Source organism: Gracilinanus agilis, chromosome 6 (assembly GCF_016433145.1).
Source record: "Gracilinanus agilis isolate LMUSP501 chromosome 6, AgileGrace, whole genome shotgun sequence".
In the NCBI taxonomy this organism is placed as follows: Eukaryota; Metazoa; Chordata; class Mammalia; order Didelphimorphia; family Didelphidae; genus Gracilinanus; species Gracilinanus agilis.
This window is the reverse complement of record NC_058135.1, coordinates 210,651,232-210,678,330: the sequence shown is the minus strand read 5'-3', so window position 1 is coordinate 210,678,330 and position 27,099 is coordinate 210,651,232. Positions and strand designations below refer to the sequence as shown.

The following is a 27,099-nucleotide window of genomic DNA, read 5'->3' as shown; positions in this document are numbered from 1 at the left end:
ATATTTAAAAAAAAAAATTAAACCTCTGAGATGCAGTGACCTGCTCATGGTCATTTAGACTGTAAGTGTCAAGACTTGGACTCTCTAAAAGTATATATGGCACTAAGATAAGAAATAGATACAACATAGTATGGAGGGCCATGAGTTCTAGAGAAACTTTGTGCAGAAGATGGCATTTGAGTGGTGTTTTGAAGGAAGAGATGTAATGAGATGGAGGAAAGGAAGGAATACATTCTAGACATGTGACCTGCCCCATGCAAAGTAACAGAGATGGCAAGTGGAGTTATTTGTGGGGTGCTATTTGGCAGGTTTACAGAATACAGGAAAGGAAAAAATATATAATGAAGATGGAAAGATTGGTTGTAGCCAGGTTGTAAATACCCCCAGTAGAGAAGTTTACATTTTCTCCTAGAATCATAGGGAGTCCCTGGTTTTAGTAAATAGAGGAGGGGCATGATCACACCTGCACTTACGGAAACTCACGCTGGCATTTGTGTGAATAGCAGGGACTCCAGTGGGGAGAAAAGAGACAGATCAATTAGAAGGGCTTTTCTATACTGTAGGCAGAAGGTGGTGAGGGCCTGAACTGGTTTTGAGAGTGAAGAGAAGGCCAGAAGGTGAGACAAGTTGTAAAAGCACAAACATCAAGGTTTGATAACTGATTGGACATAGGCACTGAGGGAGAGTGAAGAATTGAAGGCAATACTCTGGTGAGGAATCTGGGACACTGGAAGAATGGTGTTGTTTTAGACTGAAATACATACACACACATACATGTGTGTTCACATATGTGGGTATGCATATATATATATACACACAAACATACATACATGCATATGCACCTGTATGTATCTAAAAACATAAATTGTATGTATGTATGTGGTTTTACCATTTGGTGCTTTTCTCAAGACAGTATCACTAATTTTAAAACTTTTGTTGTACATAATAGATAAAAAGGAAAGTACAGTAGTCTACCCACCAAAAATTTATTTTTAGGAATCATACAACAATTTGAAATAACAAACTAAAAACAATGCCCTTTCTGCCTGATGGAAGAGCAACACTAAGAGTAGTTCCTCAAAATGTTAACCAAAATATTTAGCAACAGTCAACAGCAATGTACAATGATTACTGGCTGTGATGTAGCTGGGTAAGGTCACTGAACAGCCTCTCACATCAGGATAGTGGAAGGAAAGCTGTTTATTTCCTACAGATAACTGCCTCTAAGAACTGTTGGAAGAACTCCATCCTCTACACAAGGAAGATAAAGATGAGCTTAAGCCTGCTACATTTTATGTATTGCAGACGCCAGCAGAGAGGAGGACCTCAAATAATACATATCCATATTACGTATGAAGTCTAAGTACTTATATTTAACTGTTGAGTTTCAGAGTGTATGATCTTGGGTCAGTGAAATATTTAAAACCCTAATATTTAAATTGACTGCACCTCGTCTGGAGTCAAGAATAGCTGAGTTCAAATCTGCCCTCAAACACTTACTTCCAAGCTGCGTGACTTTGGGCAAGCCACTTAACCTTCTTTGCCTCAGTTTCCTCATTTCTAAAATGAACAAAGAAGGAAAATGGCAAACTACTCCATATCTTTGCCAAGAAAAGCCCAAAACAGAGCCAGGAAAAGTAGGATAAAAAACTCAAAAAAGACTAAATAAAACAACAAAAATGTTTAAGCTGTTATTTAACTTGAAATACATTGAAATTGCTTTTATATGCCTTCATTAGTATATTTTCAACCAACTCTGGATACATTTATTTGGTCTAATGTCCACTGAATTCACCAGGAGCATATTTATCTCCTCTGAAATAAAGTGGTTTGTTCTTTGTAGGAACTAGTGGAGATCAAGTGGGAAGAATTGGGTTTGGAGCTAGAGTATTTGGCCTTTTTTTAAATTATATTTTTTCTCTTTCCACACTTCTTCCTATTCTGGTCAATTTTCCTTCCCTCCCCATACCCTTGCCCTTCTTTTTGGTAAAAATTTAAAATTGAAGACAAATTAGGGGAAGTAGTAAACAGATGTATGCCAGGTGGAGAATCTTTTGATTGCATCTGTGATAGAGTCAGTCTTTAGCTAAATAAATCAGTTAAAATAAATGAGAGAGCATAAACTGGTCCTTCTCAGGAATTTTAAAAAATTCCTTTTAAAAAGACCCTCAACTACTTGATTTATAATTTTGTAATTTCCCCCAAAGATTTCAGTAGACTCTCTATTTGTGATAATTAGAATCTGTTTTTATCACTTAAACAAAGTAGAGTATTTTTTTAAAAGTCTACATTGCAGGTTTTTTATGCATTTTTAATTGAAATTTGGTGCATTAGCATACTTGTGGGGCAAAAGATTACAAACAATAAAAACACATTTATTTAAAAGTCAATTAATCTTAAAGTGGATTTCCTTTACTGAGTTTTAGTAGACATTACAAATGCACTTGTTAACATATACCTTTTAATATTTTAACAATATTTAGATAATTTTAATTTAGAATTTCCATGTGCTTTTTTTTGTACATTTGGAAATTTATATTGAATGTTTGCATTTGTCAACTCTCATAATAAAACTTGGTCTTTTTAAATTTTTTATTTAATTAATTAATTTAGAATATTTTCCCATGGTTACACGATTCATGTTTTTTCTTTCCTCCTCCCACCCCCTCCCATAATGAGCACAATTCCACTGAGTTTAAATGTGTCATTGATCAATACCTATTTCCATATTATTAATATTTGCATTAAGATGATCATTTAAAGTCTATATCCCCAGTCATATCCCCATCAACCCATGTGATCAAGCAGTTGTTTTTATTCTGTGTTTCTGCTCCCACAGTTCTTTCTCTGGATGTCGATAGTGCTTTTTCTCATAAGTTCCTCAGAGTTGTCCTGGATCATTGCTGCTAGTAGAGAAGTCCATTACATTCTGTTTTACCACAGTGTGTCCATCTCTGTGAACAATGTTCTCCTGAATCTGCTCCTTTCACTCTGCATCAATTCCTGGAGGTCTTTCCAGTTCACATGGAATTCCTCCAGTTTATTATTCCTTTGAGCACAACAGTATTCCATCACCAACAGATGCCACAATTTGTTCAGCCATTCCCCAATTGAAGAGCATACCCTCATTTTCCAATTTTTTGCCACCACCAAGAGCATGGCTATAAATATTTTTGTACAAGTCTTTTTCCTTATTATATAATAAAACTTATTCTCTCTATAAAGTTGTACTATGTAAGATCTAGCCTCTATTTGTACAAATTGATATACCCATAGTGCTTTTGTGATAGGATCATAATGGTTTTTATAAGAGGGAAAGAATTTTTGTTTTTCAGTAGTCTTTAATGAAAATTCCACACCTTAATTTCCTCTTAAACAGCATCTAATTGAGGGAAGACTAATATCAGTATGCTACAAGATAAGCACCATACTGAAAAATGGCTGCCTTGACCAATATAATACTCATGAGCAGAATACTTGGGTCTCACACACAAATCTTCTTAAGGCATAGAACTCAAAGTAAACACCATGCCCACATCCAGTTGTAAGAAAGAATCATTTCATTACAGATATGGTTCCAAAATAAACTGTTCCTTTAGGATCTAGAAAAAAATGCAGATAAAACTATAGGTAAGATTGATGCATGGGAATGGCAGTCATCAGTGGTAGAAGGAAGAGCCACATGGATCTGTGATGTATTTGGTTATGCAGCTCAGTCATTCTAAAAAAGGCTAAATTGTATCTACTTTTACAGTTAAAATGGCTTCATTCATATTGTTATTTAATCTTATTCTCTATTTCTTTAAAGGAAATTCAATTATCTACATAAAACGCATTAATATTATTTTATACTTATAGATCCAGACTTGAACCTGACCAAAGTAGTAAATCTACAGAATCTTCTTCATCTGAGAAAGTTTCACAGAATTCTTCAGAAGAATCTGAAGAAAAATCTACCACTGAAGAAAATCAAGGTATTAATTAAAAAACCAAAGTATCCTAATAATTTTCATTCCCTCTGTTTGTGCTTTTGAGCTGAAGAGAAGACATCACAATGAAATGGAAAGAGCCCTGGTCTGCTGCTTATTAGCTATATATATGGTCTTGAGAATGACTTTCCCTTACTGGACCTCAATTTCTTCAACTAAAACATTAGAAGTTTAGACTAAGTGATCTCTCCAATCTTTTGTAACTCTAATTCCTCTTGATTCTAAGATATGGTATAGGAGGGAAAGCACCTGGAATCAGGAAAACTGAATTCTAATTCTTCTTATTATAATAGCCTCTTAACTTGCACTGTGATTTGGAAAAAAATTTTATAAGTAATTCTCTCATTTTCAAAAAGAGGGAATAATATTTGCTTTACCTTGTTTCACAAGGTTTTTTCAATCAACAAAAATAATGGGATGTAAAAGTACTATAGAAACTCTAAATATACAAATGTAAGATTATGATAGTACTTATCATTATTATACAAATGTATGGAACAAAGGAACAAAGAACTATTCATAAATTCACAAGTCTTTATAATAAATAGCTCTGTTGTTCTTAATAAAATATTATCAAATTATTGATAAATCTGGACACAGACTTCAGAAACTAATTAGGCAGAAAGGTAGAAAAGGGTTTGGTGGGTGTTGTATGTATCAAGAAGGGATAGTGAGAGAGTATGGCTCAGACTCAAGTGAAGCTACATATCACCTCTGCCAGTGTCATGCTCCATGAGCTCTACCCCTCCATTGGACATTGCTCTGTGACAGTGTGTGCAGCTTTTACAGATGATTGCTGAATCTAACCAAAGTTATTGGACCTCAGCACCATTTACTAACCACCTGACAAATGGGGCAGAATTAAACCTGTCTAGGTTTATGTAATATATAGCCTTTTTCTATAATCATACATATTTTACTCAGTATTTCCTTTTATGTCTCAGAACACAGAATTTCTTGTTTGTTGTTGTGATTTTGCATGAATTATAAAATAATATAGCATTATAGAGAGGCACATAGGTGGTACAGTGGATAGAGCATTGTACCTGGAATCAGGAAGACCTGAGTTCAAATGTGGCTTCTGGCGTTTAATAGCTGTGTAACCTTGGGCAAGTCACTTAACCCTGTTTGCCCCAGTTCTTCATGTATAAAATGAACTGGAGAAGGAAATGGCAAATCACTCCAGGATCTTTGCCAAAATAACTCCAAATGGGGTCATGAAGAGTTGGATAATCTGAAATGATTAAACAACATAGCAGGAGCCTTGGAAATCATTTTGTTCCCTTAATTTACAGATGTAGAAAGGTTTTTTTATTTTTTTTATTTCTTTTTTAGCCCTGAAAAGAAGTGTCAGGAGAGCTACGGTTTTCAGATTTGTTCACTCCAAAGACTACGTCTTTTCCTGAGTGGGAATAAGGAGAGTCTCTTATTTAATGGGGATTGCTTTTGATGAAACTACATTCATGCATGTACACACAATGTACATGAATGATGCCTCATCAAGATGTGTGTATATATACACATACATATGTGTTATCTATTGTATATTATACATCAATATGTATACTCACATTTATACACATACACCTGAATCTGTATATGTGAATTTTATGGTTTATTGCCTTTCATTTTTACCTGGCTTTGGGAGGTTGAGTGCATTTCACCAGTTGGTGGCCCCATACTGACATCCAATACACAAACTTAGCCCATTTGGGAAATTATTCCCTTCATTGCCTAAGCTGACTAGACAGCAATTGTAAAAATTTAAATTCTGCAAAGAGATCTTTTTAAGTTATTAATTTATAGTTTTTTAATGCCATTTTCAATTAATGCTTTTACTTTTTAAATTTTAAGCACATTGCAGAAATATTATCTGTCAATAACTGATGTTGTTCATAGAACTATTAATATCTATTTGAAAACAAATTCACTGACTCTAGGAACATTCTCTTCTTCTGATATAAAATTCACTCTTAAAACTATCCTAAAAAAAATCTAAACCAAGATTGAAATTGCTTTTAAATTACTTTCTTGAGCTCCCATTTATTCTTCCATTTAAAAGTTGTAAAACTGTTCCTCAGGCAATAGAAGATAAAGTGGCCAGGATTAAGGAAGGCCATTCCTTAAAATTCTTACATTTCTTCTCTAAGAGGCATTCTCCAGTGCTCTGTAATAATACTTATTTTACCTAACCATATAGGAGAGATGTAAGGAAAATGCTTTGTAAAATTTAAAATGCCATAATGTGAGTTGTTTGTGTGTTTACACTACTCCTTTGAGAGAGAGCAGGTGTTAAGGTCTTGTGAAGATATCGTTGCCCAAGACTAGATAGTGACAGAATTCAGAATCAGTTTGGACTTCTAAATCTTTTTGCTTGGGAACTGTACTATGCTGGTCATTTGAAGTATTTTTGAGCTTGCATCTCCCTTGTTCTCTCTCTTATCACCACTTTATCTGCTTCATATTCACTTGCCTGCTCACTGCCTCTTGGCCTTCCTTTCATTCATGTTGCTCAGGCCACTGGTATTGTTCATATGTGATGCATATTCCATGATCAACTATTACTCTGTTGCCTAGCCTCTGAAAAAGTAATTAAATCCTTAGTCTTGAAAAGAAAGAAGCATTTTTCTTTTCAAAAAATTAGGCGTAACTTTTCCATCAGACATTATTAATAATTTCAAAAGTAAATATAACATTTATTTTTTAATGTTTTAGAAATTTACTTGGCATCTTATTATCGTTAGAAAGAAAGAGACCCCCAATTATTTGACAGAACTATTAAAAACTTCTAAATCTAAATTAGCTCTGTGATATTAGCAACCAGAGAGAAAAAATTTATATAGTTTTGTTCCAAGGGCAAAAAAACAATCCATCTTGCTGATTCAAAGGGCAACTCTAGTTTCAACTCTAAAGAAAGCTTCCCATTTGGAATAGAAGTGCCATAGTGACAGAGAGTTAAAGAAAACAAGGGGAAGCCACTCTGGGAGGATGATCAAGTTTCTTATCTGGTACTCAGCTCATTTTGGGCGCCCCAACCTCTTAATGAGCTCAGTGCTACTTTGCCAACTGAGGCAGTGCCCAAAAGTAATTGGTTCCAATGGGATAGGAAGGAAATGAAAAGAAAACAATGTTTGCTCCTATATGTAGGACAACTGTTAACATTAGAGTGGTTATGAATTTAAATTCAGTTTGTCTGAAAAAATTTTATATTCATGTTTTTAACTGGCTTATTCCCTAAAAATATTCTTATCTAAAGATTTCCAATTTAACAAAGATAAAAAAAAGCATGCTTTAAAAATAGCTTGGTTAACTGTACATTTCAAAAGCTGTTGTTTTGCCAGTTTTCTGATATACCCGAAAATCATATTTAAAATTAGTTGCTGATTGCATTGAAGAAATATTTATCATCATTTATCATTGCATAAATCACAATAAGAAAATTCTGCTAGGATTGGAGTTGGTATTAATCATATCACTATGCACTTTCTGATTCCACTTTCTTATTCAGGATTAGAATCTTTGTCACTGGGGATAACTTGTAAAATTTTGACTGCCCTCAAATACCACCCCCCAAGAATCAGAGATTAGATCAATCAATTACAAACCTAAAGTTTATTGTCTCCAGTGGTTTTCAAAGTGTTTTTCTTCTACAGCCTATCCTATAATTTCAGAAGACTCCACAATATAGCTGTCCTCCCATATTGTCCTTTCCAACAAGAATTAAGAATAATTCTGTTAACTTTTCAACAAGAATTAACAAGAATTGATTAATTTCCTTGGTTGGGATCTTAGTGAGATGATTTGTGGAACAGTTTGCTCATTTCTATGAGAAACAAAAGAATAGATTGAGCTATACATACACTGTGCACATAGAAAGGACTTTGTACATATGGTTATAAATTTATTTGTATCATAAACTGTAAATTTACAAGAAACTTGTCCAATCAGAGGACTCTCATAGTGTGGTTCATGAACCACTGCTTGAGGATCATGAGTCTAACCACCTTTTTTCCTGAAGTGACTATAGATTTGTTCTCCCTATTGTCATTTATTGATTGATTGATGCATTTGTTTTTTACACAACAGCCTATCCCACAGAGCATCAAAACAAATCATCCTTGCAAAATAACTTTCCCCCAAAGTTAGCTTATCACTTCTTTGGTAAATGAAAAGATGTGCCCATTAACTTTCTTATTAAGTCATTTCCAACTCTGGGATCCCATTTGGGGTTTTTTTGGCAGAGAAGTGGTTTGCCATTTCCTTCTCTAGCTCATTTTACAGACGAGGAACTGAGTAAAACAGGATTAAGTGACTTGCCCAGGGTCACACAGCTAATAAGTGTCTGGAACTGGATTTGAACTCATGAAGGTGAGTCTTCCTGATTTCAAGCCCAGGGCCCTATCCACTGCCCCACCTAGTTGTCCCTTGCTTTAACATTAGTTGTGTGATATTAACATTGACTTGTATTTGACCAGATTTTTGTTGCTTCTTGAAATGGCTTTTTTCACATTATCGTACTCATTGTTTATGCTCTCAGAGCTCTGTTAAAATAACAAGTTTTAATAAAAATTTTTTAAAAAGATATTGCTCAATGTTGCTGAAGATTGAGATTCCCCCAGTCATTTTAGTAGATTGCCCCAATTTTCAAAAGCTTAAGTCTAACTCATGATTCTGACTACAATTTGAACTTACCTTCTGTCAGGGAGTTGAAAAGTTTTACAGTGCTTCTTTTTATATTATTAACTCACGTATACTTGGACAGTGGTTCACTTATAAACCTTCTCTCTGTAGGTTAAATAGTACTCACAGTAATATTAATAGCCCCTTGATTTAAAATTATATCATATAGTTTTCCCAGTGCATTCAAGCACCAGGACAGGCATGGCTGTCTCAGATTTATAGATAAGCAAGCCAACCTTCATAGAGGTTGTATAACTTACCCAAAGGTACATGTCTATCTGGTATTAGAACCAGGGCTTTTCATTCCTAATCCCATGCTTATTTCACTACATCACATTGAGTTGTTTTCTACTAGAACTACTTAATATTTCCACTTTTCATTCTCCATGGACAGACACCTTTTCATTTTATAAACAGTTATAAAAATAATCTTAAACATCAACTTGGACATTATAATTTACTTTGTTTTTCTTCTTGTCATTCCTATAGTAGACTAGAGTTTGTCTTTTTTGTTGGTTTTTTTTTTTTTTTATGGATTTCCAGCATTTGAAATTCCTCTTAAAAGGGAAAAACAAACCTAGGCAGAATCATTACTAATCCTTAGTATAGCAGAGTTTTTTTCTACCTGTCATATACCTTAGTGGAACTGGGATCTCTTTATTGGGGATGCTTGGAAAGGCAGTATGATTTAGTAAAAAGAGCCCTGAATTTGGAATCAAGAGAGATGAGTTTGAGTTTTACCTCTAATGCCAGTTAGCTGTGTGATCATGAATCTGCAAGGTAGAAATAATACTATATGTAGTACTTCCTCCCAGAGTTGTGAGTATTGAATAAGATAATGCTTATACAGCATTTTAAAAGCCTTAAAGTACTATATGAATGCTACCTTTCTTCATCTCTTCATAGATCTCTTCATCTTTCACCTATGCATTTTGTAATTCAATGATAGTTGCTCATCCTCTGCAATTCATGTCTTTCGCTTTCAGCAGATCCTCCATAAAGGATGTAGAGTCAACATGGTGCAGGTCTTGCTTTAGATTCTATAATATTTGGATACCATTTGGGAACTTTAATATTTGGGTATCTGTGTCATTGTACTCAAATTCTCCATTCAATATCCCTAACTTCTTCTAATAATCAGTCTACAACTTTTCCATTTGGAGATATCTTTCATACTGTTTTTTAGGCCACTTTTCTTGCAAACAATTAGTACTCTTACTGAACTTAGAACTAGCCATTGATTTCTTTTTTCAAAGAAATAAGGATGTTGTCCACAAATAGGCATATTTGGTAACTACCACTTATCTTCCCATTTGAATTTTGTCTTAAATATCTTTTCATCACAGTGATAAAAAGCCTTTGTTGTGTATATGCATTCTTGTTTTATGCCTCATAGAAACAAGAGAGAAAATCTTACCCTTTTTTCCATTCAGGACTTACCTGAAGTCCTCCCACCTTTATACCTCATTTCATATTTATATATTAGAGATTCATTGAACAAAAGTTAGATCCAAATGTGGTGATTCCTCAATCATGGATGACAAATATAAATGTTATAGACAAATTCAGTTGACAGATTGGATTCATTGTCTTTCTCTTTGTAGTCTCCCTGCCAGTTTATCTTTGAATACCTTTAGTATATTATGGTTCATTTGGACTTCCTGCCAAATTTTCTGCAGATTTATATTTATTTTCTGCTTTTTATGGTTTATGAAGTCATATTGGCCTTAGTCTTCTGTCACAATAATATTTTATGAGTTTCATTCATTTTTCCTTTGACTGCCATGTCTGTCCCCTTAGGAGAGAAGGCTGAAGGGACTCTTGGACTTTTGGCCTCCTTTTGTACTAATTGCTTGAAATCAGTTCAACTGTCAGAAATGCTGAATAATCAATATCTGCTTTTTTCCATTTTCATTTTTTGCATCAAAGGCTATTAGGAATAGGTAAGTTGAAATTGAAGTCATTATAATCACTTGCAGTTTCTTCTTAATATTACTCTTTTCATTTGATATTGATTTTTGAAGTTTGCTCTAATTAATCAGTCAGTAAATATTTAGCAGCTAGATGGCATAGTAGATGGAGCCTGGCATCATGAAGACTTGTCTTCTTGAGTTCAAATTAGGCTTCAGATACTTCTTAGCTGTGTGAGCCTGGGCAAATCACTTAACCTCATTTGCCTTAGTTCCTTATCCGTTAAATAAGCTGGAGAAAGAAATGGCAAACCATTCCAGTGTCTTTGCCAAGAAAACCTGAAATGGGGTCAAGAGGAGTCAGACACCACTGAAAAATAACTAATATAAGTTCTAAGTAAATGCTTAGACAATACTAAAAAGGCAAAATAATCTCTGCTCTTAAAATTCTCACAGATTAATGGAGGAGAGAGATAACATGCAAATAACTATGTGCCAACAAACTTGTGTACAGAATAATTTAGTAATAATCAACAGAGGGAAGGAGCTACAATTAAGAGGACTCAAGAAAGACTTCCTTAGAAAATGAAATTTCATCTAGGACTTGAAGGAAGCAAGGAAGGAAAGAGGCTTCTTGAGGAAGGAGAAGACATGAAATACATGGAGATAATGTCTCCAGACACTAGAGACTGTCAGTAAAAATGTCGGGGGTGGAGAGTCTTAAGAGGGAAAACAGGGTGTTAAACATTTATCTGGGTTCAGAAGGGTGAGTAGGAGACAGGAATGGACAATAGTCTGGGGCTTAACAAGGTGGGAAATACAGTTCAATGAATGGCTTGGGCAACTGACAGGAGTGACTGTTGGGCCTTACCTGCCACACTGATCCACCCAGCCAGGGAGTCTGAGAAACCAGCAAGTAAATGACATTGACAAGAGGGCTTATAAACACAGGATTAATTAAAGAAAACTATAATCCAAAGAATGGGAATAGGGGTTTCTATACTTCCAGACTAATGGCCAACCACTGAGTCAGGGAATGGATTTATCTATACTGAACTAAGAACTAAAGCAAGACAGAGCCCAAAGAATAGCAGGACTGACATGGGTATCCTCATAGCAGAGTCCTGTCATACTCCAGAGAAGTTGCAGCTCTTCCAGGACCACTATCTGTACTTCTTCAGGTGGGTAGATCTGGGAGCTAAACCAGGCCAAGTTAACCAGCAACTCAGGTTGGGTTTAAAAGTCTCTACCAAAAATCTCCAACAAACAGATGACAGTCTTCCTTCTGGATCCCAGGAAATAGGGGTACAAACTCCACTTCCTCTGAGGTCTCCCAGGGATCAGTTACAACTTGCCCCCAACCACCATGGAGTCCATCTCAGAGAGAGAAGCACAACTTCCTGCTTCCCCATTCCATTTAGAATCCTTCAGCCCTTGGGGGCAGCTGGGTAGCTCAGTGGATTGAGAGCCAGGCCTAGAGATGGGAGGTCCTAGGTTCAAATCTGGCCTCAAACATTTCCCAGTTGTGTGACCCTGGGCAAGTCACTCGACCCCCATTGCCTACACTTACCACTCTTCTGCCTTGGAGCCAATATACAGTATTGACTCCAAGATGGAAAGTAAGGGTTTAAAAAAAAAAAAAGACTCCTTCAGCCCTACCTGCTAAGCCTCCTAAATACTCATTTATTAATCTTCTTCACAACAGTTGATAGAGTATCTTGTTCAAGAAACAGCAATGAAGCCAGTGTTACTGAATCAAAGAGTACAAAGAGGGAAGTATAGCGTATAGGAAGGCTGAAAAGTTAGGAGGAACTGGTTATGAATGACCTTGAATGCCAAAAATAGAATTTATAATTGATCTTGGAGAGAGAATAGCAAGCCACTGGATGTTTGAGGTCAGGGGAATGAGGGATAGGGGAGAGGGGGTCTACATAATCAGACCTGTGTTTTGACTATGCACAAACTGCTAATTCACATATTACTCCCATAATCTGTATTCTGTTTGTAAGGAAGAGAAAAAAATGATAAATAATGTTCACAAAGCTAGAGATGGAATGTTAATGAGTAGGAAGTATTCAGTGGTATTGAAAGCTGCAAAGTCGGTTTAGCAGATTAGGCCTGAGATGAGACAATCAAACTGGGCAATTAAGAGATCACTGATAACTTTCAAGAAAACAGTTTTAGTTGGATGATTCGGCTGCAAGTCTAATTTTAAGGGACCGAAAAGTGAGGAGGAGGTAAAGAAATGAAGGCAGCACATGTATACGATTCTTTGTTGGAGTTTAACAGTTTAAGGGAGAAGAGATAGAAAATGAAGAACAAGACTAAGTGAACTTTTTTAAGGCTAGGATATAATGGAGGGTGTTTATTCTCAGTGATTGGGAGGACATGTGGGGAAGGAGAGATTGAAGATGAACAAGGGGATAATTCCTGGAGCAAGTTGCCATAGGAAACGGGTGGGACCAGAGGCTCAGATAGAACTGCAAGCATTGGCCAAGAGAAAGGTCCCCCTCTTCCTCAGAGACAAGAGTAAATGAAGGAAAGACCAATGAAGAGATAGAGGTTCTGAAGTAAAAAGTAGTAACTAGGAGCTCATGGCAGATGACCTTTTTAAAAAATATTTTTAATTTCAATCCAACATAATTCTTTCTTTCTAACAAGTACCTAAACAGATCTTCCCAGAAGTATGACTTCCCTAAAAAGTTATTGTTAACAGAAAGGAAGAAAGTGTCTCTTAACTTTGATACTATTATGTTTTTATTTGACTGGAGTAGAAATGACACTAGGGAAAAATGGAGGGACTGAGAATTTAGTGGTAGTAAGACCAAGGCAAAGATAGAAGGACAGGAACTTAATATCAGAGAGGGGCTGTCAGGCAAGAGTAGTAGTTTCCTCTAAGACCTCCCTGTAGATGATTTCAGTAGTGTATAATTACAAATATATGGTAGAATATAGTCGGGACAGTTGATGAACTGGGAAATTGCAGTGTTCAATAGAACATCAAACATCCCCAGTTTTGGTTGTTAGAAATGTAAACAGTGTTCTAGATACTGAACTCCTTGAAAAAGTAGACTGAGAAGCCCGACTGGGTCACAACAGCAAAAAACTGAATGAAAAAATATAAGCAGATGGTAAGAACTGCAAAAGAGTAATGGATCAGAAGAGTAATGGGATCAGAGTTTGGAAGTGGGAATCAGAGAGTGCACCAACACCTCTAATGCCACCGTCCTGGGGCAATGAGAGAAGGAGCAAGTCCAGAGTGATTTCCATGGGCATAAGATCAAAAGAATGTGAAAAGACAGGGAAGAATGGAGGGCCTTTTACTAATAATAAAGCATGAATTCCAGAGGACCCAGTGGAATTGGAGAGAAGAGAATGTAAGGGCCTGGGGTGCAGTAGGATTAAAGTGGATAGAATAAAAGATGTGCTAGAAGCACAGGAAGGGAGTTCCAAGAGATGACTCCTGATCTCCCCTTAGCATTTATTCTTTTTTTTTTCCCTTACCTTCGGTCTTAGAATTGATATTAAGTATTGATTTCAAGGTAGAAGAGCAGTATCGGCTAGTCAGTTATGTTAAATAACTTGCCCAGGGTCACACAGTCAGGATGTGGCTGAAGACAGATTTTAACCCAGGATATCCATCTCCAGGCCTGGCTCTCCATTCACTGAGCCACCAGATGCCCCAAAAGGAGTTATAAAGGACTTTGCATATTTATTGTAGATACTTAACTCTTTTTAGAGCAATATTTCTTTATGATGTATTTTTATCCAAGATGCATGGTGGGATCAGAAACTTCATTACAGGAAGAAGAATGAGGGTTCAAGATGCAGTTTCCTTACCTGTTTGTTTTGTGAGAACACTCTCCCTACTCTTACTCCAGGAAAGGGGATTTTACATGCCTTATAGTAAAATCTCTGGGACAAAATTCTCAGTTCCAAATCCTTTCCAAAAATAGTTGGACCAATTCACAACATCACTAACAAAGGCAAAAATGTGCCTTCTAGAATTCTGTCAATTTATGGTCTCTATCTTTGGTCATCTTTTCCAATTTGCTGAATATGTGGGTTATGCCTTAAGGTTATTTTGATTTGTATTCCCCTACTTGTTAAGGAGGGTTGGATCATTCTTTAATATGTTTAATAGTTTGCCATACTATCATATCTTTAACCATTTATCTTTTTTGGGAATGGCTTTTGGTCTAGAATATTTTTATTAGTGATATAATTATTGTGGATATAAAACCTTTATTAGAGATAATTGACATAAAGATTTTTTTTTAAGTTGACTTCTTTCTTATTCTAGTTATAGCTTCCTGTGGCATTTAGAGGCTAAGTACTAATTGTTCTTCCACATATACTCAAACTCACTGATCATGGTGTGATAGTAGGAATACTCCTTTCTTCCCATTACCACTTCTAGCTTTCCTTTCTGCCACCATTACTCAGCAGCTTCTCTTTGTCTAAGGAGGAAACACACTATTCAAATATTAACCCAAAGAGATCCTCATAATTGTTATCTGTCTACCACAGTTTTCTTGTGGCTTTTATCTGTTGATGCTGGGACATTCACATCTTTTCTCAATGAGTTCAGTACCTGACTTAAAATCTTTCCTTTACCACAATATATTTCACAAATTCTCAACTAGACACTGGAAGAAGGTAATCCTTCTTACATCTCCCTAATAGGTTCTGTCTCATTCATTCAAAATAGCTGCTATGCCAAACCTTTTCATCCTTTCTCAAATTCTCTGTGACCACCAACCCTTTTAGCTAAGGACCTCACCTCATTCTTCATTTAAAAAAAATTGAGGCCATTCACTAAGAGCTCCCATTTCTTGGACCCTACTGCTCATCTCATATCTCTCAAGCATCTCCTTCACCTCTATCTTCCATGATGAAGAGTTGCTCTTCTTTGCTGAGAAACCTTTCTGTGTACTTGTCTGTCTGTCCATCTGTCTCTCTCTCATTCTCTTGTTCTCTTGCTTTTTCTCCTCTTCTTCCTCTCTCACTCCCTCCCCTCCTTTTGTCTCCCCTTGTCTTCTTACCTCATCTCTTTCCTTCAGGCATTACAGTCCATCTGAAATTCTCTCCCATCCCACCTCTCCTTACTAGCTTTCTTCAAGACTCAGCTTAAATTTCACTTTCTTCTAGGGAACCTTTTCCAATCTCACTTCCATTGCTAGTCATTTCCTTCTATTTATGCTATGTGTACATCTTATGTCCACAAGTTTTCACATACTGTCTCCACTATTAGAATGTGTGCTCCTTGAGAACAAGGACTTCCCCCCCCCCTTTCTTTGTATCCCTGTCATTTAGCACATTGCCTGCTGCTACTTAGGAAGCATTTAATGCTTGTTGAATTATTAAATGACTTATGTCACTGCTACTATGTGTCAGGTGAGACATGAACTAAAGTCTTCCTGATTCTGAAGCTGACTCTTTACTAACTGTGCCATTCTGTGTCTTTTCATCATTTATTTTGATGTAATAGAATTCAATTAAAAGTTTTTAGCCATTCCCCAGTTGTTGGAGCTAGGAAATATATCTGGTAAGAAATAACAAAAGGGTCATTTTTTTTAAGGGGAGAGGGAAGACTAAAGTGAGTTTTAGAATTGACCATTAAAAAATTACATTAAATATGTTCAGATACTTAAATACTTTAATTTAAATGAACCCTAGGAAACATTATTTATTTATTTTTTCTTTGTTTGTGCAGTCCCGTCAGCTAAAAAAAAGTCCTCATAAAATTGCAATTTTTAAGTTTTGAACATTAAAAAATTTTTAATAAATATAGATTATGGAAGAATCATTTTGTACATATTGTATACCTGATATCAATAATCATCATAACAAATTAAAGAATCAATCTATGAAGTTAAATGAATTCCTATATTTTATACATTCACAAAATAAATTAACCTGTTTTATATGCAAATTCTTTTTGCTTTATACCAATTTCAATTGTTCTGAGTCAGTCTGTATGTATTTTCTCTGTAGATAAGAATTTGACAGAAGCTCAGTCTAATTTTGGACTGTGGGGAGAAGGCAGAGGTGAAGATGAGCTGTCCCCAGAAGAAATACAAGTGGTAATTTTATTCTATATTTTATCATTTATTTTTAGCAAAGATTAGGAAGAGGACATATTATTATTATTATTAAGTAAAAGTTCTTATGCATGATTTTCTTTTTATATTGAGTAGATGTATAATAAATGTTTTTAAATACAGCTTTTCTTATTTTTTAAAATTTTTATTGTGCCATTAACACTAAACCCTCCCTCCTCTAAGGCATTATTATGGCATGAAGGTGACCCTAGGCTCTTGAAGGGTAGTGGACCCTGGCAAGTCCTGTTAGCCTGGAAAGGCTTTAAACTAGAAGCCAAATAGTCCTGTGAGAATTATTAAAAGATCAGCCTAATTAATTGTGGGGAGATTCATCACTAAAGATTTATTCACCAGGTGATAAATTCTGTGACACAGAATTTGTCATGTAACCATGTGATTTGAATTGTTAGTGGGAGAACCTTTACTAATGAAATCAAAGATCTTTTGAATTATGGTGGTATAATTAAAATAGTACCCTCTGTGGGATCATTATACTAATAATAGGTGACAGTATTTTCTTAACAGTAAAATATTAATTTAAATGGTTCTCTTGGAATTGCTGCTGGTACTTTTTAATTAATCAGATTATTTTGTATTTTGATAATGTGAAAAAAGAATAATGTTTGGAAAATTAAAAACAAACCCATATACATTTATTCTAAGTGTTAATTTTAAATTGTTTTGTCTCCATTCTTTGATTATTATCAAGTTGATAACTTCTGGGTATATTTTGTAGAACAGAAACCAGTAGCACTGACAAGAGCTCACTTTTAGGTATTAAAATAGGAGAGTAAGATGGCTCACTGGAGTTTGTGGAGTTGTTGTTGTTAATATTCAAAGGAAATCAATCTCCAGACCTCAGTAGGCCTGAGAGTCAATCTTAGGCCATTACCCTATCTGACTTTCTTTTTAAACCAGTAAAATAGATTTATTTATAGTAAATCAAAGGGAAATGATGGAGGACCAGGGAAGAGGAAGTCCCTAATTCTAAAATCTAGATATTCCTCCCTCTGTTCTTTGGGCCTCTCACGAAGCTATCTTCAAGTTATTCAAGCTACACTTTACTACTCTGATCTCGCTAAAACCCAAACTAACTTTCTAACCTGAGCTGACTGGTCCTTAAATTAAAGAGAGTCACAGTAAAAGTTTGTCAGAGTGGAAATGTTGTAATCTTGATGAAATTCTTCAGAGGCCAAGATAGCTATAGGCCTCTGGTCCAAAGACAGAGTTTTTCAAGGTCTGGCTCTCACTCACACTCAGTCAGGAAACCTCTCAAGAATCAGTAATCAGGAGCTCACAAGATATCTGGGAGATGGTAACTGAAAATGGGGATTGATAGGATCTCAGGAATCTTCTCACTAACTAGAATACAGGACCTCTAGGTATCAGGAAAGGCAAGTCACCTTCTACAGACTGCCACAGGAAGTGCACTCTGCACTCTCCACGGACCCTCAACAGTCTTTTGGTCCTCCATTTTATATTTTTCCCAAATCCTGGAATTGCTCCTTCAGTTCCATGCATGTGACCAGACCCTCCTTTGCAAACTCATGTCTCTTGCTAAGTTTTCAAAGTTGCAAAACCCCTTATTTTTTTCTTATTTTCCCCCTTACAGTATCATGCCAACTGTTTTAAAATCAGGTTTTTTTTATACCCCATTCTTGCACTGAAATGGGGAGAGAAGGACTCTAAATATAGTTAGGAACAAATATTTATTAGACAAAATATTGTTCCTTGCATTAATGGCCCAACAGTCACCCAAGTACTGAAGAAATACAAACTTGACATAGGCCTTTCCCTCAAAGAATCTATTTCAAAGTCATATTTCAGATAATTGAGGAAGAAGGCAGTAGCCACTGGAAGTATAAGGAAACTTCATGTAGTGCTTGAGCTGAACTTTGAAAGAAACAAATGATTCTTAGAAGCTGAGGTGAGAAGGAAGTGCATCTCAAACACCAGGAATTGGGATAGAGGGGGGAAAAGGGATATACCATGTGTGAGAAACAGGAAGAAGGATCATTTGGCTAGCCCATGTAATGCCAGAAGGCAGTAAAAGAATTCCAGGGTTATGAGCTTTTAATGTGATTCTGGGATTCAGAAGAGAGATGAGAACTGAATATGTAGATCTGGTCATCATTTATATAGAGATGATAATTGCCCCCCCCCCCAAGGGAGCTGATGTGATTTCCAAGTGAGAAGATATAAAGAGAAAAAAGAAGAGGGCCTAGGACAAAGTCTTGGACTATACTCCAAATTGTTGAGCATTGACATGGATGAAAAATAGTCTCTTTCCTCAGTAAGGTATGAGGCACAACTGAAGAAGAGGTGTGGAATGCCATTAAGCTCCTCTCATGTGGCAAAGTGCCTGTTGCTGATTCCATTCCAGCAGAGACTTACAAGGCAGGGGATCCACTGCTCATACAAAAACTGACTGAAATCTTCCAGGTTATATGGAAAGAGGAGGTTTTCCCTTAGTATATCAAGGATACCTCTATTCTACCCTGTAAAGAGAAAGGAAATAGGTTGTCCTGTGACAATCACAGGGCAAATCTCTCTCTCTAGTCATTGTTGGCAAGATTCTTGCCCAGGTCCTTCCTTAATAGGCTGATCCTTCACCTTGAAGATGGTCATCAGAAAGAGCCAAGGAATGGAATTTGCTGCCCAACAACTCCAGGAGAAATGCCAGAAATAGAACAGAGGTCTATTCACATTTGTTAGTCTGCCTAAGGCCCCCTGGATTCTGTCAGTTGTGGGAACTTATGGAAGATCATGGCAAAATTTGATTGCCCAGAGAAGTTCATCAATACTATAAGGCAACTCCTTGATGTTGATGGCATGCCAACATGGGTTCTGGATAATCAACAGTGCTTTCATGCTTTCCTGGTCACCAGTGGAATGAAGCAGGGCTATATGCCTGCTCTCAAGATTTTTAACATGATATATTCAGCAATGTCAGATGCCTTCAATCAGTCTCAAGGTCAGCTTCCTCACTGTTGGTAAATTAATTTTAACTTGAAAAGACTGTAAGCCAGGACTAAAGTGGAGGGGGAATTGGTGCACAACTTTCTGTTCACAGATGATTGTACCCTCATTGCAGACTCTAAAACTGAGATGCAACAAAGCATGGATTGATTCTCTGCCACTTGTGCTAAATTTGGCCTTGGTTAACACCAAGAAAATAAAGGTTCTTCACCAGCCAGCACCACGCTTCCATATGTGGAACCATTGATACAGCAAATGGAGAAATTTTGAATGTTGTAGATAAGTTTACTTACCTTGGCAGTATACTATGAATACACAGATGGTGAGGGTAACACATACATTGTCAGAGCTAGGAGAGGCCCCAAAAGAAAGCACCAGCCTGAAGGTCTATAGAGCTATTGTGTTGACCTCATTGTTGTATGTCTGTGAAACCTGGGCAGTATACCAGCTTCATGCCAGGAAACTAAACTGCTTCCATTTAAATTGTCTTATGAAAATTCCGAAAATCACCTGGTGATCCTTTCTTGAGCTGAACTACCAAGCATTCATACTTTACTGCAGAGTATAACTCTGATAGGCTGATAGTATTGTTCAAATGTCAATCACACTTTGTCTAAAAGAATATTTTACTGAGAACTCACATAAAGCCAGACTCACACAGGGTCAGAAAAAGCAATACAAGGACACTCTCAAGGTCTCTCTGAAGAACTTTAATATTGATTATGAGACATAGGAGGCACTGGCAGAGGAACATCCAGTATGTGCTCTATGAACAAAGCAGAATTTCAGTAGCTCAAAAGAAATAAAAGATGCATCTCCATCCCAAATGTTCATACAAGCTATTTGTGCCAGACCTGTAGCAGATCCTTCAGAGCTCATCTTGGTCTGATCTTCCACAGGCCTGTTACTAGTGGGTGATTATTTGGGAGGAAATGTGGTATAGCACCAGAAAGTCACTTCTTGGAGCCTTCCAGGAGGCCTTAGACCAGCACAATACTTAGCATTCAGTCAGGGCCATACCCAGGGACAAAACCAACTCCTAGTCGGTAATTATATGTGGAGAAGGAAAGAAAAATGAGACCAAGGTAAGCACCCATAATAGGTAGCCATGAGATAAGACAGAAACCAAGGAATGCATCAGGAGGCAGGGGTCTAGTCCCAGTCATTCTGCCCAGGACAGTAGAGCAGCACTATATCCAGACTGACAGAAACTGTGAGAGGATAGAGCCTGCACTAAATCTCAAGCAGGAAGTGAGGTTAATTATATGATTAAGCAGAAAAAAATTGAACATGGTGAAAGTGATGAGCAGCCCAAGAGGTAAATCTAAAAAAGAGTAACTTCACAGACAGTATAAGTAGAGCCTCAAGAAAATTTAAAAATTGCTTGGTTCCTAAGACTCCAAGAGTGGAAGCATAGATTAGGAAGGTGTGTGTGGGCGGATGGATGGTTGGAGAGACAGACAGACAGACAGACAGACAGACAGATAGATAGATAGATAGATAGATAGATAGATAGATAGATAGATAGATAGATAGAGCAAGTGAACAAGTAAGTGAGTAAGTGGCATTTATTAAGTGCTTACTATGTGTTAGGGAATATATACTGGTGATACAAATAAAAACAAGTAGGACAGTCCCTACCCCTGAAGAACTTACATTCTAACAAGGGGAAAACAGCTCATAAAAGGGTACTGGAAAGCAGGATGGGGGAAAGTGACTGCTGCAAGTTGTATAGGGTCCATGAATGCTCCCAACAAGATAAGGCCAAAAATTCATCTATCAGAGCTGTGTGAGCCAAGGGCTCCATGTTTCTCAATTTAAAAAGTTCAAGCTTCCCAATCAAAGAAAATCAAATCAACAAATGAAATTAGAATTCTTAAAGAAAAATTTGGAAGAATAACTTGGACCTGAAGACCAAAAACTTTACCTAAGTAGTAGACTCAGTAATGAAAAATAGAGCAAGTAGAACTCAGCAATTCACTTAGACAACAAATATTAGAACAAACTCAAAATACTGAGAGGCCTGAAAAACATATCTACTCTCAAAAACAACTGACCTAAAAATTGGATTGAAGGGTGCTAATTTTAGAATCACTGAATTCCCTGAAAGCTATGACCAAATTTCAAAAAATAGATACCATAATTTAAAAAATCATAAAAGAAAATTACCCAGATCTGCTAGAGGTAGAAGCAAAATAAAAATAAGCTAGTCTTCTGATAGAAAACATCAAATTGAAAACATACAGGAACTTCATAACCAAAATCTAAACTTTCAAGTTCTAAGAAAAAAATACTACAAGCAGTCACAAGGAATTGATATAACAAGGAATCAGTCAGGATCACTCAAGACTAGTCCACAGAAGCTTTGGAGAAGAGAAAATCCTGGAATATGATATTCTAAAAGGTAAAAGAAAAATATTTAAAATCAAGAATAACCTGCCCTGACAAATTGATTATGATTCTACAAAGGGAAATGGGCCATTATTAAAATGGGGAACATTCAAGCATTCCTAATGAAAATACCAGAGTTGTCTTTGAAATACAAGAAGACAAGAGAAACCTAGAAAGGTAAATACATTTGAACAAATGTAAGGGGCTAATTATGGCCAAATATTTTTATACTTATAGTGAGAGAAGAGACAAGAATCTTATTGTCTTTAGCATCATTTAGGAAGTCAGGAAAGAAATATGCATAGTCTATACTATGATTATGTTCTGTTTTGTTTGTTTTATTAGAAGAAATATGAAAGGAAAAGGAATATACCAGGTAATTGATGAGGTTGGGATAGGAATTTCATATATAAATATATATGTATGTGTATACATTTATATATGTATTTCACATACTATATAATTGAGATATGTCAGAAATAATACCAACACAGAGGAGGAGGTATATCTCAATGATTTTTCACTTTTATCTGAAATGGGTAAAGAAAGGGTACACACACACACAGAGAATTTGATGTAGAAATATTTTAAGTTCAATAAGAAAGCAGATGGAGACAAATAGAGGATTGTTTAAGAAAAAATACAGTTAGGAATGGAATAGTCACAAGAAGAACAAACTTCAGCTTTAGCAAATTATAAAGGGGGTTACTTTTAATAGTTCTGTTGTGGGAGAGTTTTACAACGAAAACCCAAGGTTCATGGCAGGTACCCTTTTCAAGAATGCAAGACTCCAAAACTTAGCTTAAAAATAAAAAGAGAAATTTATTAATTTGGAATTCATGTTGAAATGGCTGGGAAGACTGTGTGCAGGCAGAGCACTGCCTCCTAGAGGAGATGGATTTGAGGCTTTATATATCCTTTGGACAACAGGGTCTACATGACTAGAGAAAGGATGATAATGGCATGTTACTGGGTCTCTGGAACCCGAGATGGGTCATGTGGTTATGTTTTATGCCTAAAAGTCAAAAGGGGGTGAACTATTCAGTTTAGAGGATAGTCATATATCTGGGATAATAATGTAGATGTTTATTAGGAGCAAGCTGGGAGGTGCCTATCTATGCTCATCAGGAATGAAGGGAGGGGCCAGAAGGTCTCAAAGTCACCTTCCTAGCACTTCAGGAATGCCACACAATCTGGGTGTTAGGGTGTCTAGGGGAAGCCTGTATCTCATATCAGTTCCACTATGTCTCCCTCACCATTTAAGCATATTAAAAACAGAAAACAAATCCCTCAATATAGAGCTAGATAGTCTGGCAAAACAATTTTGGAAGTCCTCATTTTTGGTCCGTATTTGACCAGAACACTACAGGAAGAGAAGTGTGTTAAATGTGATCAGAAAGCTTGAAATTAGGTATGACTATACAATAACAAAACTGAGTTTCTCAAGGGATTAATTATCTGGCTTTGTCAGTTGAGGGAAAAAAGTCATCTTATTTATCTGGTTTCTTGATTATCAAATTATCTGTTCAACTTGCTATGTTTTGGCTGGAATCATACTATTCTTTCTAAATCCCAGGGAGATTCTAGGGAAACCATTCTGGTTTCAGAAACTAGGGAACCACTTTTAGCCCTCTGGGAAAGTAGTTACCTTTTTGTTTTGTTTTGAATAACATTCATTGCATTAGTGGAATCAGTCAATATGCAACCCCTTTTAAGTATTTATTATAAGCTACATACTATACTAAGTGCTGAAGATACAAAAAAACAAAAACACCTGGCCCTGCCCTCAAGGAGCTTCCATTCTCTTCATTCTATGTGGCTGCACCAGAAGAGACTGGAGGGAGACCAGAAGGGAGGAAAGGGACACTATGCCAAACTGAGGAGTTTGTTTTTGATGTTCCAGTAAAGAAAACTCCAGGAGTGTATTGAAGAGCATGACATGGTCATTGGGCCTGTGCTTTTGGAAAGCTTGAAAAGTTAATTGGTCAGATGGAGGAATTAGTAGTGGTTCTTTAAGAGGTAGAATTGGCTGTACTAGGATAGCATCGTATCCAATGTGGTATTTCAGCTAATGCATAAGAAACATTTTTTTACAATGATATGTATTTCTATGCCACTTGTATTTAATTTGTTTACAGTATCTTAAGCTTAAAAAACAAACATCCCTTAAATCATTAGGAAGGAGTATGGTGATATTCCAGTTCATTTCAAGAAATTATGTGCCAGTACCAGTGCTACACCCCAGGGGATTATAAAGATAGAAAGGCCATAGTCTGTGTCCTCAAGGAATTTATAAACCTAATTAGGAGCAGAAACTTTATATAGAAATAGTTACAAAGCAGCATGTGATGAGTACAAAAGTGAGAGAGCCAAAGGACTGTGAAGAAACGGGGGCAGGGATCACCTTACAACTAAAGGATCACCTTCATAGAGAAAGTGGCAAACATATTAGATCTTTATTAGGTGATAGAGGGAGGGCAGGCCATTCCAATCAAGACTCATATGACCAAAAAAAAAAAATACACAGTTGAATAAAATTGAGAGCAGCCTGATGGATTGGTATTAATAATGTTAATTGATTTGATGTAGTCGGTTACCTACTAATATTCATTGATTTGATGTGGTAGAATGCCCAAGTGATTATCGACTTTATTAATAATAAGTTAGCTTTAAGACTCTAAGGGTAAAATGTTCAGTACTTTTATGATAGGCTATTTAATGTTCCTTTCACTTCTTCCTTAATTGGGAGCACTAGTTAAGTACTATATCTTAGAATCTGGCTAACCAAAATTTTATTTTAAAAACTCAGCCCTGGAAATGAAAACCAAGAAATATTTTGTAAGGTGCACTATTGGTTTTAAATCGGAATGTGTTATAGGAAATTATGTCTATAATTCACCATCCATGTTTCCAAATTCTTCCTCCTTAGGGTAGTATAATGAATTAAACCCTATAACAGCAATTTAATTCATTATGTCACCCATAGGAAGGATCATTATATAATCCAAAATGGTTGCAGGGTATTGTATGATTTGCACAGTAAATTTCAGTTTATTATCCATAGTATAGGTATATTAATGGTCTAGAGTTAACATAAGCATATGTCTTGTGGTCAGATTGAGTGGAACAAAATTGTTTTCTGATGTTACGGTAGTGAAAATGTCTGATTTTCCTAAACTATTCATTTTATTTGTCTTGAGTGAAACCACATCTATTCATTGATAGATTAAGACAATAAAAAAGCACAAATATTATTTTTATTCATTAAATCAAGGATAAACACTATGTAATTTGTCACCTTGTTCTATCTTTTTGGTAATGTATTCCCAACTTTTATTGAGTTGAATATTTTCTCATAGCATGTTATCTTGCAACCTAAATAATTCATCATCTTAAATAGCAGAGATGTTAATTAAGCAATAGAAGTTGTTTGGCAGAGGAAAAGGGGGTCCCCCAGCTTAAGACTTATTCAAGACAGAGGAGGGTTTTTTCCTTTATTTGAGAAGGGATTTAACTAAAAAAAATATACTCTCAAAGTCGATTTTTAGTCTTTAATTAGACTATGAACCTTTCATGCTTTAATAGTGAGTCTTTCCTTCAATACTGGATATTCATAAAAATGTAGCTTCATCCTAAATGGAGAGGCCCCATATGAAAGTGCCATAATCATTGTTTTGCAACAATATCATTTATGCAATACCTCCAAACCAATTGTATCATTTGGTCAGCTTCACATTTAGGACATCATTCTTGAAGTTAACTACTTTTGTAATGCCATTTTACTTAACATTATTTCACCTAATATTGTGCTTTCTTGGAAGAAATGAATGATAATAAGTGGAGCATTCCTGTAGTTTCTAGGATCAGTGATAAAGCAGAATGCCAAAACTGCTGTCTAGATTGCTAAGACAGCCATTGTTCCCCTGACACCCCCCCCCCCCACACACACACACATCAAAAGACTGTAAACTAGATTGAACTAGATCCTAAAGTCTTTTCTATTTCTAGTTCTGTGGTTCTGTGAGAAGTTAGGGGGAACCCTTGGCATCACAACCAGACTTTGAAATTATTTGGAAAGACACTAGTCAACAACAGACCCCTGTGCCAATAGGGAGCAGAAAAAAGTCAAGAGCTCTGCAGATTTACACACATTGTAGCCTCTGACCTGAGCAACCAGTAAATAACTAGCCCAAGATTGGTTGTATGCCTTCCATTATCTTAACCACTCTTGTTAATAATCTACAGCACTATTATTAATTAGCTTCTACTTCCAAAGCCTTTGGGCTAAAAAAAAAAATGCCATATCATAACCTTGGAGAGAAATGAGTTAATCCAGTGACCACTTTTTTGGAAAGTGGCATTCAAGGTATGCTTTGGACAACTTTAATGATTCCCTATACTGACTAATCATTGCCAGCAGCCATTTAGATATTGAAACCAAGTCAAATTTAAATAACACTCATTCAGATTTATAGAGTGCTTTATAGTTTACAAAGCACTTTCCTCACCACAACCCTGAGAGCTACCTGGTCCAAGTATATGAACACAGCTAGTCAATGGCAGAACTGGTAACAAATTGAAGCCTTAGGACTAAAAGGCTACTATACCAGACTGCCTCAGAAAAAACATAATAAATCTATAAATCGCCCTATGCAAATACCATTGGGACTATGATAAAATCTGCTGTTATTAATAAAATACTATTATTTTATCAGTTTTATTTCCCTGCCTGATTTCTCCTAAAGACCAGTCAAGAAAGAAGCAGATGGAATGCTTGCCCCTTGACTATATTTTCATGTGTCGTGGAATTATAGATTTAAAGTTATAAGGGACCCAAGAGATCCTTAACTTAAGCCTTAGATATTTGTGTGAGCTTTCAAGTTTAAGGTATTGACCAGTGCCCTCAATACGGTGTTACCTGGGAATTATTTCTCTTAATTTTACAGAAGAATAGTGATTATATTTTGAAAATGAGGAGAGTTTATGCATTTTAATATTACATCACTATCCTCATTTTGTAATAGTAAAAATGATATACTGAAATGT

At 36.1% G+C, this 27,099-nt stretch overlaps 1 protein-coding gene across 1 annotated transcript in view; it reads left to right on the top strand.

Annotated features, from left to right (window-relative positions):
• Window positions 1–27,099, top strand: part of STX18 (syntaxin 18) — a 153,697-nt gene that overhangs the window by 115,675 nt on the left and 10,923 nt on the right. The window contains exons 6-7 of the mRNA XM_044681456.1: window positions 3,859–3,974; window positions 16,577–16,665. Coding sequence (XP_044537391.1) covers window positions 3,859–3,974; window positions 16,577–16,665 — 205 coding nt within the window. The remainder of the gene's footprint in view (window positions 1–3,858; window positions 3,975–16,576; window positions 16,666–27,099) is intronic.